General features: G+C 46.9%; 1 protein-coding gene across 4 annotated transcripts in view; it reads right to left on the reverse strand.

The window, feature by feature from the left end:
- Positions 1-15,777, reverse strand: part of LOC144376144 (palmitoyltransferase ZDHHC19-like) — a 75,311-nt gene that overhangs the window by 19,092 nt on the left and 40,442 nt on the right. For all 4 annotated transcript variants that reach the window (XM_078042666.1, XM_078042663.1, XM_078042664.1 and 1 more), the window contains 7 exons: positions 10,174-10,371; positions 6,948-7,069; positions 6,298-6,437; positions 5,368-5,537; positions 4,824-4,929; positions 2,284-2,354; positions 1,797-1,935 (listed from right to left, as the gene is read on the reverse strand). In XM_078042666.1, the coding sequence (XP_077898792.1) occupies positions 1,797-1,935; positions 2,284-2,354; positions 4,824-4,929; positions 5,368-5,537; positions 6,298-6,437; positions 6,948-7,069; positions 10,174-10,268 (843 nt within the window). In that variant the 5' untranslated portion in view covers positions 10,269-10,371. The remainder of the gene's footprint in view (positions 1-1,796; positions 1,936-2,283; positions 2,355-4,823; positions 4,930-5,367; positions 5,538-6,297; positions 6,438-6,947; positions 7,070-10,173; positions 10,372-15,777) is intronic.

Genomic DNA, 15,777 nt, shown 5'->3' on the forward strand with positions numbered 1-15,777 from the left:
AAATGTTCCTCAGTTCCTGAGTTGCTGGAATTAGTCATGTGTCGCCAAACCCAGTTTACAATCCCTTTTCTAGCCAGTCCAGTGGTGCACACCTGCCTTCCAGGACTCAGCACACTGACATAGGAGGTTTGCTTGACCTCAGAAGTTCAAGACTGGCCTGGCCAACATACTGGGAACTCCACCTCAAACAAACAGAAAACCCACAAAACTGATGGTCAATTTTTCTTTCCTTTTCCACATCTGAGGATTGAATTCAGGGGTGTGTTACCATTGACCTACATCCCCAAAACTTTTCTTTGATACAGAAAATAATTCTCTTTAAGTTACTGATCCTTGACTTGTGATCCTCCTGCCTCAGTTTCTTGAGTAGCTGGGCTTATAGATGGGCACCGCTGTACCCAACTATATTATCAGTTTTCAAGTGTGCAGTAAATTAACTGGAACAACCTTATTGACCATTATATCTCCAAAACTTACTCATGTTTAACTGAAACTTTGTAATTTCTGAGTAATCTACTTCCCTATTAGGACTCATAATAAACAAGTTCCCTTACTATTATATGGAATCCTTTCCGGCACACTTGGTATTAGCCACGCTGGTGGGTATTGTCCATCTGAAGCCCTTGCCAGGAAGCCAGCCAGGTCAGTGACTGTGATTATTACTGTTGCCACATTTGAAGGATGAGAGACATGCTGAATGTCTTGCCCAAGGGCAAAGAGTCAGGCAGTGTTGGTTCATGAGCTTGAGTCTCCAGAGAGCAAGGATCCTCCCCTCCCAGCAGGGCTCTGTCCCAGCCCCTCAGAGCCTCCACCCACACTTCCCTGAACCTAGGACACATAGGCACAGCTGCCATAGGAAGCAGCACAAAATATGTGTATATAACAGACATGGGGGTCTTGGCACTCTCAACAGGGGAGTGAGGACTCAGGAACAAGAGACCCCCCACATGGGGGTCAGGGGATGAACTTCTGCTGCTTGTCCTGGCATTGCTGGGTGTGAAGGGGAATAGGAGGCCAAGCCTCCCTTGGAAGCCTCCCAATGCACCACTGGGCTGATGAGAAGCTAAAATCAGAGTCAGTACGTGAGGGATCTCCCTATCCTCCACCCCACAGCTCACAGTCAACTCCCTGGATGCCTAGAGGCAGGACAAGGGAGAGAGCTGGCACCACATCACAGCAAGGGACCATGGGGGGCACTGTGGGTTACCCACCCCACTGTACACCTAATGCTCCACACAAATGTTTCACATTGTATGTCAAAAATTTCCATAAATAAAGAATCTGGAGTGCTGGGGTTGTGGCTCTGGGGTAGAGTGCTTGCCTAGCATGCATGAGGAACTAGGTTCAATCCATGGCACCACATAAAAATAAACAAATAAAATAAATATATGTGTCCATCTACAACTGATATTTATACATGTACATACATACACACATACACACAAACAACACACATACACACACACATATAAAAGAAACAGAATTTTCTTTAAAACATAAACTACTGGACTAGTTTCAGTCCTCATTAATAGATGAGGAAACTGGGGACCAAAAAAGTAAGGATTGGCACAAAGCCAACCAGAAAGTGTGTTTTAGTCTTTTCTCTTTCTCTATCCAGGGACACCTGGGTGTGCTCTGAAGCCCTGTGACCTGGACCCTGCACCCTCCAGGTCCATAATCCCACTCCTTATGCTCCAAGTGCTTCAGCTTTAGGGCCAGCCATACATCCGGGGCTTCTCCCAGCACATGTGCAACCACAGACCCCCAAGGTTCAAAGCTCACCCAATACTCCGTACCTTCTGTACAGGTGCAGCCTTGCCACTCCTTGGGGGGGCCTGAGTGGTGCACTTGGGCCAAAGGAGGTCTTTAAGGAGTTCTTTTGGCCCCCAGTTGGTCCCCTGGTCCACCTGAATGCAGACCGCCTCGGACATGTACCTGGGAAGCAACAGGCCAAATGCAAGGAGTCACTACCCACCTTGGCCTGGTCTCCCTGACCACTCTCACCCTCAGCTGGGAAAGACAGAGCCCAGGGCTCTCATCCAGGAGCCTTATCTAGGCTGCCATTCCCCTCGAGCACATTTCTTGGGGCAAGAACCTACAACACCAAGGAAGAGTGAAATTCCCAGAAACTCCCAGAGTTCCCTGGGGAAAACCCCAAAGGAAAGGAACAGGAGTGTTAAGGCTGGGAGCTGGGGACAGGGACCAGGGAACTAGACCCAGCATCAACTCCCCCCCCAACCAGCCCCAGGGTCCACCACTTGAGCCCTTGGTTTACCAACTTACTTAGGTCCCAAGGGTGCACAGAGTATGATGTAACAATTTCTCGGGCAGCCCACATTGAATGCCTTGTCATACTGGAGGGGGATGAGGAGGGGAAGAGGAGCTCAGAATCAGCAGGACTGGGCACGGCCATCTCCCAGGGACCCTGGCTAAGTTGGTCAGTCAATCCAGGGCTCAACCTGGGCCTGTGGCCAGGCTCTAGGTACAGGGGTGCCCAAGAGTGACCCCGGGCCTCCTGCCTTCCCAGACTCCCAGGAAGCGTGACCTCCCTCAACCCACTTGTGAGCAGCTGTCCCCAGACAGTGCTGACCCAGCACCCACCTCTCCTGCCTTCTCAGGGCTCCTCATCCCCTAGTGCTTCCCTTCTCAGGATCCTTGCTCTGTGTCCTTTGGCCTCACCTGTCCTCTCACCTCATCATTCCAGGTACCTTTTAAGGTCTGTCTTGTGCTGTTCTGCTCAACTGATCCAAAGATCATGTCACCACCCCACTCCCACTTGACTCTCTTACCTCTCGATTTTTCTAAAAATCTACCTTCATTGAGTTTCACTATCTGAGAGACCAGTGGCAGCAGGGGATGCCCAGACATATTTCCCTAGTCAAAAATCAGGTTTTCCAAAAAAATCTGAGCTGAAGACCTTCAGTACACAAAGCAGGAAAGGTCAAGCTCAAAGGTCATGTCCTTCCCAGGACTCTGACTGGCTTCTCCTCTCCCTTAATCTACTTTCTCTTTCCCCTGAGTCCATCCATCAACCTCGACCACTCCTCCTTCCAGAACAGGTTGAGTTTCACCCCAACTTCATGAGCTTTAAGTAGCAAATACTCTGTTATAATGGAAAGTGGCCCAGTGGAGCAAACACTTCACCATCAATATACCCATGGCTTATAAGACACGAAAATATGCTCAACATCATTAGTCATTAGGAAAATACAGAGTGAAGCCCTAGTGATATACCACTACTCATTTATTAGACAGGCTACAATTTGAAAACAAAAAAGAATAGTGACCAATGACAGTGTCAAATGCTAGTGAGGATGTGGAGCAACTGGAATTCTCATTCATTGCTGGTACAAAATAGAAACAGTAGAGTTGTTTTCTAAAACGTCCCATATGTTTATCTTATGACTCAGCAATGCCACCCTTAACAATTTACCCAACAGAAATGAAAACTTATGTCCACATGTCTGCATCAATGGTTGTTGTAGCAGCTTTATTTATAACTGCCTGAAACTGGCTGGGCACAGTTCCCCATGACTTTAATGGCTTGGCAGGCTAAGGCAAGTGGGTGAAAAGATCAAAGCCTCAGTAACTTAGGAAAGCCTTAAGCAACTTAGTAAGACCCTTTCTCAAAATTTTAAAAATTTTTCAAAAAGAAAACATAAGGGTGCTGGGGGTTGGGGTTGGTGAGGCTGGGATTGTCGCTCAGTGGTTAATCACCTCTGGGTTCAATCCCTGGTACAAACAGAAAAAAAAAATCTGCCAAAACCTAGATGCAAAGTAAAAATCCTTCAATTGGTGAATGTACAAATAGTCTGTAGGGAAATACACTACTACACAAAAACAAAAGACAATAAACTACTGATGTGAGCAACTACATAGATGAATCTCAAATGCATCCTGCTCAGTGAATGAAGCCAGACTAGAAAGCCCACAACACCATTTATGCATGATTCCGGAAAGAGAAAAACCACAAGGACTCAGGGAGAGAAAATGACAAGAGATGAAAGGATTTTCTGGGGTAGTGAAACTGGTTAACCTTGATCTTGATAGAGAGTACACAATGTCATTTGTCAAAATCCCTAACTATAGATGAAAAAGGGTGAATTTACTGTTTCTAATTACCCCTCAATGAATGACATTTTTACAGAATTTTTCATGGCTCCCAGGTTTCCAGTTCTTCCAAACAAAATTCCATGCTTGGCTTTCTGGGCCTTTCTAATCTTGACCCCCATGGGGTCAACCTCATTGCCCACTTCACCTTGTGTTTGAACTAGGATCCATTTCTTCATCATTCTGTTAACACCCTACTTTCAGATTTCTGTGCCTTTCTACAAAATTGTACCACGCACAGTCAATGCCCTCCTGTCTGCCTCTCCAAAAGCACACCTAGGACACAGAGAGTGGCATGTTCTCCTCTACAGCATGGGCTTCGCCAAACTCCCAGTCTCTTCCATTCGGCTACACCACTCAGGACTGGCCCCTTGCTCAGAGTGTTCCTGGTGTCTCCAGGTGTTATTCTGATGGCAGGTTGCTTATCAACACTAGTGCATGATGTACTTACTCACCCCTACACCCATCCCTCAAATAACCGCCACCTAGAACACCCAGCACACAGTAGGCTTTCAATGCAATGCACCGAGGAGGCAGAATGGACCCAAGCTCCAGGGTATAGAAATATCTGAGCTGCATCTTCAGAGGTGGGTCTGGAAGGACTCATGAGGTACCATCAGGGCCAAGGGCAGTGGAGAAAGTGCACAAAGTGTCTAATTGAAGAGGTGCAAGATGCCTCCACACAGCCAAGGGCACACGCACTCATCACTTACCTTCTCCTCATAGGGTCGCCTGGCGGTGCCTACCGCCACTGCCTTGATGAACAATTGCAGGATGAGCGGGACCAGGAGGGCCCCAGCGGGTACAGCCACTAGGATGCTGTGCACAGGCTAAGAAGGGAAGCCACGGAAGAGCTCCTCCCTGGCCCTGCTTTGGACCCCACTGCTCCCTCCTTCGCTCCCTCCTGCCCCAGGTAGCACCGCTCATGTCTCTCCCTCCATGGACTGGACAGTTAGTCCAGTACAACCAAGGGAAACCTCCCTCCACCACATGTCCTTTCACCTGTCCCTTTTCAACTTTCAGTATCCTTCTCTGTGGGCCCCTAGATTCTTAACTCCACAGGCATCCTACCCCACCCATGTCCCTGACTCCACTGGCCTTCCACCTGTCCCTCACAGGTGCTACCAAGTGACTTCTCCCTCTAGCCCCGCCCACATCAGCCCCTCCTCTGCCACCCTGACCCTACTGGGCTGTTTGCCCCTCCCTCCCCACCACACCAGCTCTTCCCAGTGTGGGCCCTTGGGACTGTGTGGATACGTCATGATTTTGTCCAAAAACGCCATGTTCCTCCTGTGTATGATGAAAACCACACAGGTGGCCAGCACGGTACCCAGATACAGGCACAGGGACATGAGGAGTAGCAGGTAGAGCCGGGTGTTTCGGTGCCCCACGCAGTTATTCACCCACCTGCAATGGTGGTCAAACTCCTAGGGGAGAGGAGACAGGTCTGAGGGTCCTTCTGGATTGGCCTCCATCACCCCCTAATCCTGAGGCCTCCCCTACGCAGCCCTCTAGGCTGCCTGCTCTTGACCTTACATAAGGGTTCCCATCTCAGCGAGAACCTGGCATTTCCATGGTGACAGCACAGTTAGGACCCCATGGCTCATCAGGTCACCTGTCCTGAGTGAGCTCTTTAGAGACAAGACCTGCCTGGTGTCACGTGGACCAGGACATCAAAACTCTGAGCCTCCATTTCCTCAAGTACTGGAAAGGATGAAAAAATGCTCTTCCACTACCGGCTGTCTGCACTTGTGAACCAGAGCAGGGTGGGCACATCAGAGAAACGCACTCAGAACCCAGGAAACCCTCCAACTGGGACACCCAGACCAAGACGGGCAAAGATCCCCAGGACAGAGCAGCAGTCAGCCTAAAGGGATGGGGATCTAGTATCAGCAAGCCAGGGGAGGGGACAGTCACTGCCTTTCCTCCCCCGACTCCATCAAGCTCCGCACAGAGGGGATGCCCGTTGTATGTCACACCTGTGCAAGCAAGGCCAGCCTCCCTGGACAGGTGCAGACACAGAGGTGATGACATATATAAGTGACCAACAGTGGCTAACAGCCACTTGAAGCACTCTGGGAACATGGTCTGATACCCCCACCTGGCCCACACATGATGTGAGGTTCCTGGTCCTGGCCAGGTGCACGGAGATAGGTTGGTGAGTGGACAGGCAGGAGGAGCACTCACCTCCACACAGATATCACACCTTGTGCAGTGGAAGGTTCGGGGCGGGCGGTGAAAACAGCACGTGGGACACCACGGCATGTGGTACAACCTGCCATTCACTCGTGCATTGTATATAGTCTCAGGGTACTGCTCGAAGGCGCCTGGCAGGGGGAGAGGTGTGGGCAGTGGAGGAGGCCCTTTGATCACTGTGATGCTCGGGGCAACCCCATAGCTTCATTGGGCATCAAGAAGGTGGGGAGGAGGAGGGCAGGGGAACCCCGGTCCCTGTTGAGCAAGCTGACCACTCAGATGGGCTGCAGTCAGAGAGAAGGGCTGTCCAGCACAGGAGCTTCACATGGAGCTTCCCCTGTGGAATAGTGATCAGTGCTTGGAGTCGAGTGTGAAATGGGAAGGAGGAAGGGGGAACTGCGTGGTTGGAAGAGCCTGCTGCCTCTCTTGCCCTGTCCTCCCTTCTAAAGCAACTGGAAAACCTCCAGGATTCTGTTTTTCACACTTCAGTGGTTTGGGAAATGAAGTGCCAGGGCCCAAGTAATAATGACAGGGTAAGAAGGGATCCTGAGGCCACAGGTGGGGTCAGCCCTTTACAAATGACCCCTGTAGGCACCAGCCTTGGGGTGCCACCTCCCTCTCCCAGGAGTCTGAGGCCTTACCTCTGTGCAAGATTCCTGGGTCCGAAAAGTTCATGCCAATGAGGCTGTATAAACTCAGGAGGCAGAGAAGTCCGGAGACCACTGGGTAGGCCCACTCTCCATCTTGCGCCAGTGCTCGGCCTCTGAAATCAGAGCCAGACTCAGTTCTAGTCGGGGGCAACCCGGAGCCCCCATGAGGCCTGGCTCACCTGAGGTCAGACCCATACACCTTAAGGACAGATCTGAATATCCAGGCTAGAGACAGACCCCATTCCCTCCACCAAATATCACCAGCATTACCAGCCTCCCATAGTCCCCCCAAATCCTCAGGCTCCCCACATCTCTGTGCTTCTCACTAAATATCCTCCTTCCCCTCCCGGCCTCCCTCCATCTCCCTGCCTCTACACTCTCACTGTCTATTTCCCTTCTGTCTCTTGGTGAGACCCGACAGCTGGCCTGGAGACTCACGGAAACGTAAAGAAGACAGCACTTAGAGACACCAGGGCTGCCACTGTGAAACAAGCCCAGAGGCTTGAGAATAGCCAGGATCTGGCTGGGGGTCGGGGTGGGGACAATAAATCGTTTGGAACAGTCATGCTGCTGCGATGCCTGCTCTCAAACAAATGAGAGCCAACCGCTCCTTCTCCTGGCTTGGCACCCAGAGTACCATGACTACAAGTGTGACATCAGAGAGTTCCGGAATGGGGGCTCTGGCTGCTTCCTGTGCCCACTGATATCAACCTTCCCCTGGCCTCACATACACACTTCTGGACGGGGATATCCTGCTCTTACAATGTGGCTTTGTTGGAGCTTGTGAGGATGGATGTAGTTTATCCCCCAAAGGTTCATAGGCTGGAGGCTAGGCCCTGGGTGCGGCACAGTTGAGGGGGTAGAACCTGCAAGAGGTGGGGCCTAGTGGGAGGTAATTTGGCCACTGGGGATGAGGCCCTTAGAAGGGAGTAATGAACTTCTCATGGGTCCCTGTTAGTTCCTGTGAGAGGGGGTGTCATAAAGAGAACAAGACTCATCCTCCCCAGTTGCTGGCCATTCAGTTTCGACCCCTTGCATGTCTTCCTACCATGATGCCATTCACCATGTTGTGATCACTCTCACCAATGATCAGTCTCAGGGGCTGCCAAATGTTGGATTCTGTGCTAAATAAACCTCATCTCTTTATAAAGTATCCATTCTTGTGTATTTTTTTAGAGCAACAGAAAGCAGCTAATACAGAGACCATGTCATATGGTTTATGGGGAGAAGTTTGATGATGGTTAGTTATCCCCCTTACAGGCCCAGTGCTAATGGAAGTAGGCAGTGATCCTCACTTTTCCTAGCTCCACTTCTTCCTTTTTGTTGTAACAGAGCTCCAGTTTGGGGAGGAGGTAGCAATCTACCAACTAAATATCTTCCCAGTTTCCCTCACTTCCAGGGTGGGCTTTATGATATACTTCTGTCTCAACATAAAACATAAAATGGGCTGGGGATGTGACTCAGTGGTTAAGCAACCCTCGGTACAATCCCTGATGATGATGATGATGATAACATAATGATAATAATTTGTACATATTTATGGCATAAAACATATTTTGAAACGTGTATATATTATTTCATATTCTTTTTTTGTGTTGAGAACCCTTAAAATCTACTCTCTGAGTCATTTTCCAGTGTATATAACATTATCAACTGTACTCATTCTGTTGTATGCTATTATTAACTGTAGTCTTCTTATTGTACAATAGATCCCTTAAACTCATCCCCCTCATCTAAGGGCAATTTGGCCTCCTGGGACCAGAATCTCCCCCATCCCCTTCCCAGCCACTCCTGGGCCCCTGGCAGTCACCATTCTGCTCTCTGTTTCTATGAGTTCAACTTTTATAGATTCCACATGTAGGTGAGATCATGTGATAGTTGTCCTATGCCTGGCTTATTTCCTCCAGTAAAATGTCGTTTGGCCTCATTCAATGCCACAAATGACAGGACTTCCTAATTTTATTTAAAGACTAAATGGTGTCCCCTTATATTACTAAACCACATTTTCTGTATCAACTCATCCACTGATAGACACAGCTTTTCCCATTTCTAGGTTCTGAGAATATTACTGCAATGAACATGGGGCGCAGATATCTATTAATACACTGATGCCATTTCCTTTGGTTATATACCAAGTAGTTGGATGTCTGGACTGTAGGGTAATTGTTTTTTGTTGTTGTTGTTGTTGTTTCTGGGGATTGAACCCATGCATGGCAAGCACTCTACCAACTGAGATCTATTTTCAATTTTTAAAGAAACTTCCCATATTGATTTCCCTAATGACTAGACTAATTTTAATTCCACCAAACATTGTACAAGAATTCTAGTTTCTCCACAACCAGACCAGTACTTAATATCTTTTGTCTTTCTTTTTATTTTATTTATTATTATTGTATTGGGGTAATGTACCCCTGGGTTCAACCCAGGGGTACATTACCCCAATACACAACTGCAGACCTTTTTAAGTTTTATTCTGAGATCTGGTCTCACTAAGTTGCTGAGGTTTACTTTGAATTTATAATCCTCCAACCTCAGCCTCCTGAGTTACTGGGATGAAGGCATGTGCCACTGGTTCTTTGGTCTTTTTGATAATAGCCATTCTAATAGGTGTGGGAGAGTATCTCATTATGATTCTAATTTGCATTTCTCTAAGGATTAGTAATGTTGAACATTTTTTTCAGATTTCTCTTGGTCAATTGTGTTTCTACTGAGAATGCAATGATGTTGGAGTCACAGTCTACCTTCAAATTTTATGTGGATTTCTGTTTTAGCAGAAGAAGAAGGGATGACATGCATTGGGTCATGGAAAAAGGTCACGGGTGGTACTAGAATCATAACTACGGGGTCTATTGAGCTTTGGAGCAGACCATGCTGGCCTTAGATTTTCTTTTTTTGTTTTGTTTTGTTTTTAATTAGGTATATATGAAAGCACAATGCATTTTAATTCATTGTACACAACTGTAGCACAACTTTACATTTCGATGTTTGTACCCGATGTAGCATCACACCATATGTGCATTCATACATGTACTTAGGGTAATGATGTCCATCTCATTCCACCATCTTTCCTATCCCCATGCACCCTCCTCACCTCTGCCTCCCCTTTGCCTCATCAAAGTTCCTTCATTTTTTATTATCAGAGAGAACATTCAGCCTTTGGTTTTTGAGGATTGGCTTACTTCACGTAGCATGATATTCTCTAACTCCATTCATTTACCTGCACATAATTTTATTTTCTTTAATGCTGAGTAGTAATATTCCATTAGATATATATACCACAGTTTCTCTATCCATTCGTCTATTCACGGGCATCCAGGCTGTTTCCACAGTTTAGTTATTGTGAATTGAGCTTCTGTATACATGGATGTGGCTGTGTCTCTGCAATATGCTGATTTTAAGTCATTTGGGTATAGACCTAGGAGAGGGATAGTTGGGTCAAATGGTGGTTCCATTCAAAGTTTTCTAAGGAATCTCCATACTGCTTTCCAGATTGGTTACACCAATTTGCAGTCCCACCAGCAGTATATGAGTGTACCTTTCCCCCCACATCCTCATCAACGTTTATTGTGGTCTATATTCAACACACAGGGCACTTTCTGGTACAGCCACTGTTCTATGTGGTTTACATGAATTATCCCACAATCCCTGTTTTACAGATAGGGAAGTTGAGTGACCAGGGGCTAAGTAGCTACCCAAGGTCTCCCTGCTGCTTAGTTCTAGAGCTGTGATTTGGACTTATGAGGTCTGGCTCCAGAGTCCTTGCCACCAACCACCAAGCAAGGGACTCCAGGAGGAGTTGCAGTCAGGGGGCAGAGTAGAAAGAGAGTGAAGGTGGAGCATGGGATCACTGCCTGAGATCGTGCTGCCAAGAATGGAAAGGAGCCCTGACTGGGGAACCCCAGAGGGCAGACCACATTTAGGTCCCTTGAGAATAGTGATCCTGGACATGGAGGGCCTCATTATGAGCAGAGGAGGAAGGGCCTATGGTCTGACCTGGGGCTGGAAGAACCACTGGATGGAGGGAGGGAACAGGCTGCCAGGAAAACTCAATGAGGATACTAGAAGCTGGAGAGAGGAGAAGACAGGCAGACCACAGGGCTGAGGAATAAGGGCCAAGCACAGGAGTCACAGGGGGGAGGGAACCACATATGGCAGTGGTGGGGTGCTGAATAAAAGGATGGGAGGTGATGAGCAGACAGGCTCTTCTGTCTTTTCAGTTGACTCAGGGTCTGCAGCTTCACCTCCCCCAGTGATGCTGCCCACCAGTCTTCCTGAAAGAGCCTTTAATCATGTGATTGCCATACTAAAGGAATCTCACGGCAGAGATGCCCACTCCTATCATTCCTAGTCAACACTAAGAAGAAAAAGAAATAAAAACACACATGTTGGAAAGAAGGAAATAAAACTGTTCCTCACAGAGGACATGATTTTCCAAGTAGAATAAATAACAACACTCTGTGGCAGAGCACCTCGATTCAATCTCCAGAACTGGAAAAACAACACCACTAAGAACTTCTGTTCTTTGAAAGATGCTATGAAGAAAATTGAATGAAAAGCCACAGATTGCAAGAAAATGTTTCGAAAACATACATCTCAACCCAGTGTACACAACTCTTATAACTTAGTAAGGAAAGAAAACAAAATTTTTTAAAAGAGAAGTAGATTGGAGACAACACTTTGCCAAAGACCTACCAATGGGCAAGAAGACATGAAAATAAGCTCAACATCATTGCTCATTAGGAAAACATGACCTGGAGCTTAAATGAGATGCCACTACTCATTTATTATAAAGGCTTCAATAAAAAGAGAAAACAAAACAAGAACAAATGACAGCGTGAAATGTTGGTGAGGATGTGGAGCAACTGGAATTTTCATACTTTGCTGGTAGAAATTAGGAATGGTGCAGTGATTTTGAAAGACAAATTTGGCAATTTTCTACAGAGTTCCACCTACAGTTACCTTATGACTCAGCAATGCCACCCCTAAGAATTGACTCAAGAGAAATGAAAACTTAGGTTCTCATGCCTGTACACCAATGTTTGTAGCAGCTTTCTTTATAGCTGTGAAAAACTAGCTAGGCACAGTGGCCCGTGCCTAAGTTCTAGCCACTTGGGAGGCTAAGACTGGAGGATTGCAAGTTCAAAGCCAGCCTCAGCAAATTAGCAAGGTTCTAAGCAATTCAATGAGACCCTGACTCAAAAGGAAAAAAAAAAAAACCTTTAAGAAAAATAAAGGGGGCAGATGGATCAGAGATGCAGCTCAGTGGTTAAGCACCTCTGGGTTCAATCCCTGGTACAAACAAAACAAAACTAAAACACTGTGGAAAAACTAGATACAATGAACAATCCTTCAATTGGTGAATGTATAAATACTCTGTAGGAATGCTATTCCCAGTGTGGGCCCTTGAGACTGTGTGGCTAGCCATGGCTTTGTCCAAGGATAATGACATCACTGTGGTGGCCACAAGGAAGAAGACGCACATCAGCAGCAAGGCACCCAGGTACAGTCAAAGGGACATAAGTAGCAGCAGGAACAGCCAGATGTTCAGATACCCCAAGCTGTTGCTCACCTGCCCACAGAGGAGGCAGACCTCAAGGGTCCATCTGACCTGACTTCCTTTCCCCCAAATGCTCAGGTCTTCCCCAACTCAGCCCTCTAGGCTGCCTGCTCTTGGCCCTACACACAGGTTCTCAAGGACAACCTGGCGTTTCCATGGTTAGGGCACATAGCCCCATAGCACATCAGGTCATCTGTTCTGAGCGAGGTTTTTAGAGACAAGACCTGTCTGGTGTCACTTGGAGCAGGACATAAAAACTAGGCCTCTGTTTTCTCAGATACTGGATGAGGATGAAAAAAAACACCCTTGCCCAACCAGCCGCCTGCACTTATGAACCCGAGCAGGGTGGGCACATCAGAGAAATGCACTCAGAACCCAGGAAACCCTCCAACTGGGACACCCAGACCAAGACGGGCAAAGATCCCCAGTACCGGGCAGCAGTCAGCAAAAAGGGCTGGGAATCTAGTATCAGCAAGCCAGGGGAGGGCACAGTCACTGCCTTTCCTCCCCCTGACTCCACCAGGCTCAGCACAGAGGGGATGCCCTTTGCATGTCAGCACCTGTGCAAGCAAGGCCAGCCTCCCAGGACAGGTGCAGAACTGGAGGCATAACAGATGGAAGTGAGCAAGAGTGGCTGGGAGCCACTTTTAGCAGACTGGGAAGATGGTCTCATACCCACCTGTGGCCCACTTATGCTGTGAGTTTCCTGGTCCTGACCAGGTGTCCAGGGATGGGTTGGTGAGTGGACAGGGAGGTGGAACACTCATGTCCACAAAGATGTTATAATAGGGACAGTGGAAGGTCTTGGGTGGGCAGTGGGAGGAGCAATGTGGGCACTAGGGCATGTGAAAGGTCCTTTGATACATCCAGGCCACATATGCTGCCCTCAGGGTTCTGTTTGATGGAGCCTGGCATGGGAAAAGTTTTGGGCAGTGACAAGATCCCCTTCTATCACTCTGCTGCTCAGGGCAGCACCATAGCTGGAATGCAGGCATTATCTTCTTCTAGGATTATCTTCTATGTTGAAATATATATATATATATATATATATATATATATATATATATATATATATATTGTTAGAGAGGGACCTACCTTTGCTAGTGAAATTTATTTCTACATACTGTGCCTGGTCTTACAATGAAACCATGATATTAGTAGCAGGAAGAATTCTGGTAGCTCTTGTGCTATTTAGCTCCAACATAAGTGTAAAGAGTTTTGAGAACATTTGACTTTTAATTGATATTCTTCCCAGGGTAAACATAAACCCTTTCTAATCGGTTCCATAGAGATGTTGTCAAGAGTAAAATTATACAAGTTTGCTGTTGTCTGTGATAGACTGTTGGATGGATTATCTTTTATTTTGAAATACATATATTTACATTGCAATAAAGAAGCTCAAATGAAACAATGTAATCATGAAATTGAGGGCAGAATTCACAACTCTGGGTACTGGCCTCTAAATACTTCACCACTTTGAAGTTGGAAGAAAATATTATTAGTAGCATACTGACTTTTCCAGGTGAAACTGGCCTATACAAAAAAATTTGAATGTGTGATTTCATTTAAAATGTTTGTCCTGTCTCAGAGACCTGATAAAAAAAAAACAACCAATTCAATCAAATACATAATCCTTCTCTTGGATTGCTTTACGAATAAGAGTGGACAGATTTTTTTTTAATAGAACAAGAATTTTATGCAAAATCTGAACTCTACTGTTCTTCATTGAGTGGGAGAAAAGGAGTGGAGGGAGTTTAGAAGGCTCTTTGAAGGAGAAGCCAAGTTATTAGAGCAAGCTCCAGGTTCTTTGAGACTCGTCTTCCTGTCTTTCACTGGGCACAGTCAGTACTTCCACAGCCTGTCCACCTGGGAGGAAGGCAAAGCATGAAGAGATGGGAGAGGGGAGAGACAGGCAACTGAGCATTTGAACATATGTGCTTGATTTGAGTGCATGGGTGTATGTTTGGCAGATGGGGAATGGACTGATAACATTTGACTTTGAAAATGACTTTGAGCCCTGCTACACTAAAACTTGCTTCACCAGCTTGGAAGATAAATATGACTATTTGTAGTCTTCTAACCAATCCCTAGCCACCCCACAGGCAAGTTCACAGGAAGTCTTGTTTCTTTCAAGACTTCCCACTGGATTTGCCCAAGAATTCTCTCCAGCTCTCTGCCTTTAGGAGCTTGGTGCTGGCAAAAGAAGGGAAGGAAGAAACCCACAGGGTCCTGCCTGAGGAGACCCCCTGCTTCCCCTCAGTCTTTCACGCCAACCAGTGCAGGGAGCCCACACTTAGGGAAGACTGGGGTCCTTTTGTTTTCTGACTGCATATGCTGCTTCTCCTGGCCTCTCCAGGGGACCTTGTAGGGAGGTGGAAGGAGTGACTTGGAGTGCTTTCCTGCCAGCTGACCCCACACTTGGTCATCTCAGCCCACCAGAGAACTTCCAACATGTGAATTTTCAAAAGGAAGAAATCAGGATTGCTTTTGAGCTCCCTGACTTCTGCAAATTTGCCAGCCCTGTCCCTCAGGTAGGGCAGTGGGGTGCAGGAGGGACACACACCTGGCTAAGAAAATCTCCATGTGGTAAACAATCCTAGGTGTAACTCCTCTCCTTGGCTATGGAGAATTCTGTCTATGGTAGAAAGCTTCCACAAGACATAGTGGACCTGTGATGTTTCACTGTTTTACTTCCCAGAGATTTTTGAGGCTTGAGGCAAGGGCTAGTAAGAGGCAAAGCAATTTACCTTGACCTCAGAGCACTGCCCCAAGTAGAAGAGCTACCTGGTAGAAGCAATGTTAGTTTTAGAGCCTGTGTGCTTAGGTATGTGCAACTAACTCAGACTATGTAGAACTTTGCCTGTCAACACTGCTTTTCTTTTTCCACTAAAATGTTATTTTAAAATATTCTCTTCTATAGGAAAATTTCAAGAATAGTAAAATGATGTGCACCATAATCTGTATAATTTTCTATGTGTGTATGATATGTTGCCGCAGTTTGGCTGGGCACAAAATCACAAGCCACTCATAGCCTTGTAGATTCAAACAGCAATTCTTTATTCCCGAATTCTCACTGGCACTCTACATACACGTTCTGGGAAAATTCACACCTCCACTGGGCTCTGCATCCCAAAATACTCTCTGAATCCCCCGGAGAACTCAATGGGAACTCAAGGAGTGGGCGCCTGGAGGCAGCAGGATACGCCCTATTCCCAGCAGGATACACCTTAAACCTGGAACTGCCCTAAACCTGGATCGCCCTAA

Source organism: Ictidomys tridecemlineatus, chromosome 3 (genome assembly GCF_052094955.1).
Source record: "Ictidomys tridecemlineatus isolate mIctTri1 chromosome 3, mIctTri1.hap1, whole genome shotgun sequence".
Classification (NCBI taxonomy): domain Eukaryota; kingdom Metazoa; phylum Chordata; class Mammalia; order Rodentia; family Sciuridae; genus Ictidomys; species Ictidomys tridecemlineatus.